This window comes from Jaculus jaculus, chromosome X (assembly GCF_020740685.1).
Source record: "Jaculus jaculus isolate mJacJac1 chromosome X, mJacJac1.mat.Y.cur, whole genome shotgun sequence".
Lineage (NCBI taxonomy): Eukaryota > Metazoa > Chordata > Mammalia > Rodentia > Dipodidae > Jaculus > Jaculus jaculus.
Genome location: NC_059125.1, coordinates 101954424 through 101963150, shown reverse-complemented (window position 1 = coordinate 101963150; position 8727 = coordinate 101954424). Strand labels below are relative to the sequence as shown.

The following is an 8727-nucleotide window of genomic DNA, read 5'->3' as shown; positions in this document are numbered from 1 at the left end:
TTCCCTGGGCGGTGGCAGGGAGGGGGAGGGTAGCCACAGTCAGTGGTTCGAGCTCTGGAAGTGGTGCTCAGCTACAACTCTTGTCCCTTCCGCCTGCTAGTGCAGGTCAGGGCCCCGAGGCACAAACCTTTTAGACTTCCAGAATCTCTTGCCCTGCCCCATCACCCATTTCGTGTGGCCCACTAAACGCCCCAAAACAACCACCCTCCCTAGCTCTTCCCCACAGTTCCTCCAGAAGCCGCTCCCCGTACCTGACTCCATTCTCCAGCTGTCATCCTGGGCCAATTCCACCGGCAACTTGATTAAGGCGTTCTCAAGGAACCCTGGGACTTGTAGTTCTGCGCTGCTAGGGACCGAGTCTGTGTAACCAGCAAAGGCTCCACCCCGTCCGGAACTGTCTTCAAACTGCAACTCCCAGAAGCGTCGAGCTATGAGAAAAAGAAGCACCGGAAGCAGGACGGTCGGTGATTGGCGGAGCTCTAGCTATTTTTACTGGCAGCGGGAGCTGGTGTTGTGAGGCGGTTGGTGCTTGAGTCCACGGAAAGCGAAATGGAGGGGTGTGTGTCTAACCTAATGGTCTGCAACCTGGCCTACAGCGGGAAATTAGAGGAGTTGAAGGAGCGCATCCTGGCCGATAAATCCCAGGCTACCAGAACTGACCAGGTAAAGCAGTCGTACGGCCTGTCCGTCGTTCGTGGCGTCAGAGAAACCCTGTGTGTCTTCCCAGGCCTGGCTCGAGCCTAGGCCACTTCTGTGAAAGGCCGATGCACCCCCTCCCCATCCATATCTCCACCTCACCCGATTGCCTCAGCTAGCCCCGCAGATCTCTCTCTCCTTCCCTTCTCTCCCACCTTCCCCTCTCTTTTCTTTTCTGGCCCAGCTGTGAGCTTCTTTAATTTTGAACAGTACTATAACATCTAACGTATCTCTCAGAAGTGCCCAGGTTTTGAGAAAGAGAGAGATTCATGTGGAGGGAAGCTTTCTAAATGGATTTTTTTTTTTTTTTTTTACCTTTACTAGCTATCATATTCACGGAAACACGTGTAACCGAACACTTCTGTGCCAGTTCTGAAAGAGCTGGGAATGTGGTCCAGCAGAAGGAGCAGACATTATAAGATCTCATATTGTCCACTTACGTAGTGGAAATACCTGAGAGAGTAGTTTACATACTTCAGAACATGTAAGGGGAGAACATGATACAAATACTGTGGTAGCTGGAAAAGACTTTATAAAGAAGGAGAGTTATTTAGACCATGAAGGAGTGGAATTTCCATGGTGAATGAACAGAGAACAAAAAGTACATGGGCATTAGGAAGTGTTTCTGTTTTACTCAAAGAACTCTTATGATTTAACCATAATTTTCTAGAAAGATTCACAGTGCCCTCACTTACCCAACAAGTATATATGGATTGCCTTCAGTTTGATAGGTACTGTACTTAGCACTAATAAGACAGTTCCCCATTCTCCAAAATTTCCATTTTGTGTCTTTTGGAAGGTAATTCAAAATGTGGAGACTGTTTTCTCTGTTTGGAATTTTCCTTTATTACTCAAGCTGAGAATGTCCCTACATTTACTTAGCTTAGCTTGATTGTGGTCTGGTAATATATAAAGATTTAAATTTAATATGATGACTTTCATTAAGACTTAATCCATTGAAAATTTACCAATTCTTCAAGTCAATGCCATAAAAATGAAGAGCTATTGAGGATTTAAAAACTTAAAAAGTACAAAACCAGGGGCTGGAGAGATGGTTTAGCAGTTGAGGCCTTTGTCAGCAAAGCCAAAGGATCCTGGTTCAGTTCTCCAGGACCCATGTAAGCCAGATGCACAAGGGGGTGGAGTTCGCTTGCAGGGGCTGATGGCCCTGGTGTGCCCATTCTCTCCCTCTTTACTTCTCTCTCAAATAAATAAATAAATATATTTTTTTTAAAAAGTACAACAACCAAGTGCCATTTATAGACCTTGATTGAATCCTGATTTACACTGACAAAGTAGATGACAATTTAGGAAATATGAGTACAGTGTCTTAGTTTAAAGGAGTTGATGTTAATTATGTTATTGTCCTTATTCGTTGCTTTATTTTCTTTTGTAAGACAGGATCTCTGTATGTTATCCAGGCTGGCCACCAACTCAAGATCCTCCTATACTAGCCTCTCAAGTCCTGGAAGGAAGACACTACCCACTACCAGCTCTGCCAAAGAGTTAATTTAATAGAACTAATACTGGCCTTGTTGCATTAAAAAAAAGTACTCTTATTTTTTAGTTGTTGAATTACTTTGGAGGGAACACTCGTGATATTTCGGATCTGTTTCTGAAAACCTCAACAAGGAAAACAATGAAGCAAATACTGCAAAAATATGTATTGTTAAATCTAGGTGATAGGTTCATGGGTCTCTATCATATTCCCATTATTTTTTGTTTTTGAAATTTCCATAAGAAAGGCAGTCTGGTAACTTAAGTCTTCCAGCTGGCTCCTTCCCCAACCAGAGACAGAAGTCCTAGGTGGTGTCTTACCTACTTCAGTCTCTTCCAATTTCCCAAGGCATTTCTTCCCAACTAAGCTAGGCCCTGACTGCACAGGTGTGTGAAGTAGTGGGAGTCTGGGGCCCCCATGTTGTGCCCCAGCCTCCTAGTGATAATGCACACTCATCTCATCACTGAACTAAAATGACTAACCATGTCAGAGGGACTGTTCCAAGCCCTTGCACTGTAGGGTCCCTAAAATTGGTTCAACCATGGGGGATGGATGGACCTATGTAGCGTTAACCACATGTCTGCCCTCAGCATGTAACTGGACAGTCCTGAAACTCCCCACCTACAAAAGCCCGAATTATGCAGCATTTCTGGTTTGAGAAAGCAGTAGGGGAGGGGATAGTCTGCCCCTTCTGGCTTGTGCCCTACCTTGCCCTCTTGTTATTTTCTGGATTTACTTCTTTTGGTTTGTTTGTTTGTTTTAAATATTTTTATTTATTTGACATAGAGAAAGAGGCAGAGAGATAAAATGAATGTGCCAGGGCTCTAGCCACAGCAAATGAACTCCAGATGCATGTGCTCATGCATGTAGCTTCCATGGGTCCTGGGGAATTGAACCTGGGTCCTTTGGCTTTGCAAGCATGCGCCTTAACTGCTAAGCCATCTCTCCAGCCTATGTTTGTTTTGTTCTTTTTGAGGTAGGGTCTCACCCTAGCCCAGGCTGACCTGGAATTTGCTATTTAGTCTCAGGGTGGCCTCAAACTCATGGCAATCCTCCTACCTCTGGCTCTCGAGTGCTGGGATTGAAGATGTGTGCCAGTATGCCTGGATATCTGTGGTTTTTAAGAGTGTTAAATTATGGAATTTGTCCCACAGCTGTCTTTTCTGCCCCTCGGACTTTTCATTTATCCAGCACAGTAATCAATCATTCAATTATTTTGTATTAAACAGGGATGACTAAGAAATATACCAATCAATATAAACAAAGAATCTCATGAAAAACATGACTACTCTGTTATTTTTAAAAGGCAGTTATTGGTCGGAGAGATGGCTTAGCAGTCAAAGTGCTTGCCTACAAAGCCAAAGGACCCAGGTTTGATTCCCCAGGACCCACATAAGCAAGATGCGCAAGGTGGTACATATATCTGGAGTTCGTTTGCCATGGCTGAAGGCCCTGGTGCATCCTTTCTCTCTTTCTCTCCCTATTTTACTCCCCCCTTCACTCAAATAAATAAAATAAAATAAATAAGTTTAGTTACACTATGCTTAGATAAATTGTGAGGCCTTGCAGAAGTTGCTTATATGAAGTAGTATAGTTTCCTTATCTATAAAATGTGGATAATAGGACCCATATTGTATGGTAGGGGTTAAATGAGATGACGTATAGAAAACTACTACAGTGCCTCATATAGGCATACATAAGTAATAGTAAACAGCCATTTCTGCCTGTGTATTGGAAGCAGTGCTTTCATCACTGACTTCTGCCCAAAATTATTACGTCCTTCAATATTATTCCCCCCATGTTACTAAAACCTTGGCATCTCATACTGTTAAGTAATACAATTTAAGATTACCTACCTGAGGATCCAGTGTTCTCCATTTCTGTGTCCAAGTTACAGGTTTGCTAGCACCAATATTGTTTTTTTTTCTGCTTTTTTTGTCTTCTATTTACTTCTCAAATGTTGATAGCTTTGTTTCCCATGTAGGATAGCAGAACTGCATTGCACTGGGCATGCTCCGCTGGACATACAGAAATTGTTGAATTCTTGCTGCAACTTGGAGTGCCAGTGAATGATAAAGATGATGTAAGTACTAGGCAAAATGATAAACTCCAAGTTATCTTTCAACTCCAGCCTGGTATGTAATGAAGCGTGAGTATGAAGCTCATAAACAAAATTATAAACTTTATAAGTAGAAAGTTACAGCATAGCCCTGGTGATTAAGGATTAGCTATTGATTGTAATATTTAGAATGCTTATTATACTATGTGATTCAGCGTAAAAATTCAGATCAGGGTTTATGACTGTGTACTTTAAAAACATGTAAGATCTTTTTTTGGGGGGAGACTGTTCAAGGTAGGATCTTACTCTAGCCCAGGCTGACCTGGAATTCACTATGTTGTCTCAGGGTGCCCTCGAACTCACAGCGATCCTCCTACCTCTGCCTCCCGAGTGCTGGGATTAAAGGTATGTGCCACCACACCCAGATGCCATGGTATATTTTTGTTGGAGATTTTTTTATAATGGTATTTATTATATTGTTATATTGACTTGTGAAAAAAATGGAAACTATTTTGTAGGCAAAGATTAATTTTCAGAGCTGCTTACTGAAGTTATAATAGGAAATAAAATCAATTTCATGGGAGAATGATTGAATAGAGTAAGGTGCATATATTTGATCAATTAATATGCAAGGAATAAAGCCATAAATGATTTAAAATAATTCTTATAATAATATTAGAGACTGTAGAGAGTCCAGTGCACAGAATTTTATACCCTCTGATCCTATTATTTATTTTAACAAATATGGGAGAAAACCTATTACATTTAGATTGATGTAACATTATGAGTGTGTTATAGGATTATGGCTTGTTTATTCTTTTGTATGCATAGATTCTAGTTTCTAAATTTTCCACAATATATAACGAAGGGGAAAAAAGAATTTTGTAGGGCTGGAAAGATAGCTTAGTGGGTAAGACACTTGCTGCAAAGCCAAAGGATGCAGGTTAGATTCCCCATTACCCACATAAAGCCATATGCACAAGGTGGTGCATGTGTCTGGAGTTTGGTTGCAGTGGCTAGAGGGCCCTGACATTTCCATTCTCTCTCTGTGTCTCTCAAAAAATAAATAAATAGGCCGGGCATGGTGGCACGTGCCTTTAATCACAGCACTTGGGAGGCAGAGCTGGGAGGACTGCCATGAGTTTGAGGCCACCCTGAGACTATATAGTGAATTCCAGGTCAGCCTGGGCTAGAACAAGACCCTACCTTGAAAAACAAAAATTAGAAAAAAAAATTTGCTAAATTGTTCATACATAATTCTGGATAAAACTTGGATTAATGTATTTTCTCCCTATCTTTTATACAACCCTCCTTTTATACAGGCAGGTTGGTCTCCTCTTCATATTGCTGCTTCTGCTGGCCGGGATGAAATTGTAAAAGCCCTTCTGGGCAAAGGTGCACAAGTAAATGCTGTCAATCAAAATGGCTGCACTCCACTCCATTATGCAGCTTCAAAAAACAGACATGAGGTATGTATGGTTCCTTCCCTGAGCTTTTCTGTTTAGTTTTTGGACATAAACACAGATAAATCTCTGAATTTTTTCTTTTCAGATTGCTGTCATGTTACTAGAAGGTGGGGCTAATCCAGATGCGAAGGACCATTATGAGGCTACAGGAATGCACCGGGCAGCAGCCAAGGGTAACTTGAAGATGATTCATATCCTTCTGTACTACAAAGCATCCACAAACATCCAAGACACTGAGGGTAACACTCCTCTGTAAGTGACAAGTAGCAGTCATTTGTATTCTGCCTGATATTAACCTTCTTGCAGTAGTTCCTATATGTCATTCCTTTTTTTTTTATTCTGCTTCTAAATGCAATACATGTTATGGGCAAAAATATTTGAAAGCATAAAGGCAAAAATAAAAATTACCTATCATTTTGCTATTCAGAAATAGCTAGTGGTAACATTTTTGTGTATTTTCTTATTAGCCATTGTGTATGTTTTTACATATATTGCCAAAATTGAGATCATACTAAACACGTAATTTTATATATTTTACTCTCATAGCATATTGTGAATATCTAATGCCTTGAAGTACCTTTAAAATATTTTATAATGGCCTTATACAATTCTAGTTAATGGATGTGCCATAATTAAATCATCCCTGTTTGCTTTAAATAATTTTGAGCTTTCTTCTATTTTAAATAACTCTACATTAATAAGTTTTATATAAAAATGTTTTGCCCTGTTGCTGATTAGTGCCTTAGTATAGACTCCTAGAATTTGAATTGCTGAATCAACAAATATATACATTTCAAGCATTTCATGACTACTGCTATATTATACCAAATTGCTTCCAGAGGAGTTGTATCATTGTACCCTCCCAACAGCATCTATAGTGCCTGTTACCTCTCCATCAACACTAAGTTATGTTTTGTTACATGAAAAGTGATATTTCATGGTTACATACACTTTTAATATTGATTTTGAAACTTTATTAATGCCTTTGGTCAAATCTTTCTTTTTTAAACTAAAATGTTTTTGCCTTTCTGTTTCTTAATGGAGAGTTTGTTTTTACAGCTTTTAAGTGTTCTTGCCTTGACATAGTAAAAATAATAACTTCATACCATATTTGGTTGAAGGTTTTTCCAAGTTTGTCTTTTCATCTTGTTCATAATTTTTCAAATAACACACATTTTCAGTTACTGTGTAGTCAAACCCCATAAATATCCCCTCAAGTTTCATTATTGCTGCTGTCCAATGACTTGCAGATTAGAACTACCTAGCAGGAAACCTTGATATTACATAGAACTGGAAATGATTAACTGGTCTTTATGTTCCAATTTCAGACACTTAGCCTGTGACGAGGAGAGAGTAGAAGAAGCAAAACTGCTGGTGTCCCATGGAGCAAGTATTTACATTGAGAATAAAGAAGAAAAGACACCCCTGCAAGTGGCTAAAGGTGGCCTGGGTTTAATACTCAAGAGAATGGTGGAAGACTAAACAGTTAGAGTTTGTTCTTTGTATGTTTTGTTGTCCCCGTGTCCTGAAACTAATGTACTCGTGCATAAGACATCGTGTATAAAGGATGACATGTTCTTTAATCTTCAAAATGTTACAAACACGTTTGTATTGTTCCTGCAATACTTGTTCTAAACTTCTAACTCCCTTTCCAATCATTGAGTAACTAGAGAGATTGTTCTACGGTTATCATATAGTTAATTTTGAGTAAGTGATCCTGTGGTTGTTGTGAGTCTAAAGTACCTTCTGCCCTTCTGGATCAGAACAAGCAATGGTTGTTCTGTCACAAGGCTCTGGGTAGATTCTGGATTCCTTCATACAGTTGAAACAAAGCCTACCTTATATTTCAAGCTCACTCAGAGGCCTATGCTAAATATTTTTTTTTCAACTATGATGTTAATTTATTTTTGTTACAGGAAGAAATTATATATTTTAGTGGACCAAATTTTGAGTTGGAGGGTATACTCTTAATATAATGAAGAACAATAGCCTGTGTACCCATGTACCTTTTTGGCTGAAAACAAGATGTATCATTTTTGAAAAAGAAATATCGAAAGTGTCTATATTGATTCACCTTGTAATAAAGAGTGTCAGGCTTGTTAAAGTGATATGTAACAAAAGTATATTTTGATTTGTATTTGAAAAACTAAAAATAAAATGTAGAATATATGAACTTTTCTTCCAAGTCAATTAGACATTCACGTAAGCTTTAGAATCCCGAGCACATACATATCTTCCAATTTGTAATAGCTCTGAAGCCAATAAAACTAGTAGAGCTTGAACTACAACTGAAAGCTTTGAAAATAGTAATCTTTTGAATTGCCAACTAAATGTAGAGTGAAAGGAAATTAATAAGTGCAAACTTGATCTCAATTTAGGGAAACATTTTAATGATTTTTAGTCAGCAAATGTAGTCGAAGTTACTCTTCAAATTATTTCTTAATTTGAATTTTCTGCTGCAAATATTGCTTGAAGTAAATGGTCTGCAAATTTGCATTTATTTTGGATCAAAGACTTAATGACCAGTAACTAAAATGAATTTTGTAAGCATGGACTACATTGTTGATACACAAAACCTTTGAATATTTTGAGAGCTAATCTTTATAAACATGAGTCAGGAAAGAATCTGTTTATGAAACAAAGATTTGTTAAATGCTGATGATAAAATTGATGACAGGAAATAATTTATTTCTAGTGTTTTTTGTATGATCAGAGAGTGAAATTCTCTCAGGGTTTTTTAGAGCTAAAGGCCTTAATAAAATTTGAGTTTCTTGTCTTGTGGTAATAGACTTTCTGGTTGTAAAAGAAAACTAATTTTGAATTCCTCAGAGTTCTTCAAGCAGTACAGATGGAACAAAGCCTCAGGTAATGGATAAGCTCAGCATTTTAAATTAAGGGACTCGTTAATAATATTTAAATCATTAGTTTCTATAAACTAAGGATATTGATGGTCCCAGACATTAGTCAAATTATTGCCTGTAAGAAACCTAATCATAAGGAATCTGATT

The 8727-nt window shown here is 38.5% G+C and overlaps 1 protein-coding gene across 2 annotated transcripts; it reads left to right on the top strand.

Annotated features, from left to right (window-relative positions):
* Positions 1-450: 450 nt before the first annotated feature.
* On the top strand, positions 451-8504 carry Psmd10 (proteasome 26S subunit, non-ATPase 10). 2 transcript variants are annotated; one of them, XM_045140500.1, is made up of 5 exons: positions 451-663; positions 4179-4277; positions 5576-5722; positions 5805-5971; positions 7048-8504. In XM_045140500.1, the coding sequence occupies exons 1-5, from the start codon at positions 550-552 to the stop codon at positions 7199-7201; spliced, it is 681 nt and encodes a 226-aa protein (XP_044996435.1). In that variant the 5' UTR covers positions 451-549; the 3' UTR covers positions 7202-8504. The 2 variants fall into 2 exon arrangements, with proteins under 2 accessions (XP_044996435.1, XP_004659202.1); XM_004659145.2 differs by having other exon boundaries at positions 452-663; positions 5805-5892; positions 7048-7183.
* The last annotated feature ends 223 nt before the right edge of the window (positions 8505-8727 follow it).

Coding starts and splice junctions, on each gene's coding strand:
- Psmd10 (XM_045140500.1), top strand. CDS start 550: ATGGAGGGGTGTGTGTCTAACCTAATGGTCTGCAACCTGGCCTACAGC. Junction 4,278..5,575: donor CAGTGAATGATAAAGATGAT/GTAAGTACTAGG, acceptor CCTTTTATACAG/GCAGGTTGGTCTCCTCTTCA. Junction 5,972..7,047: donor ACTGAGGGTAACACTCCTCT/GTAAGTGACAAG, acceptor TTCCAATTTCAG/ACACTTAGCCTGTGACGAGG.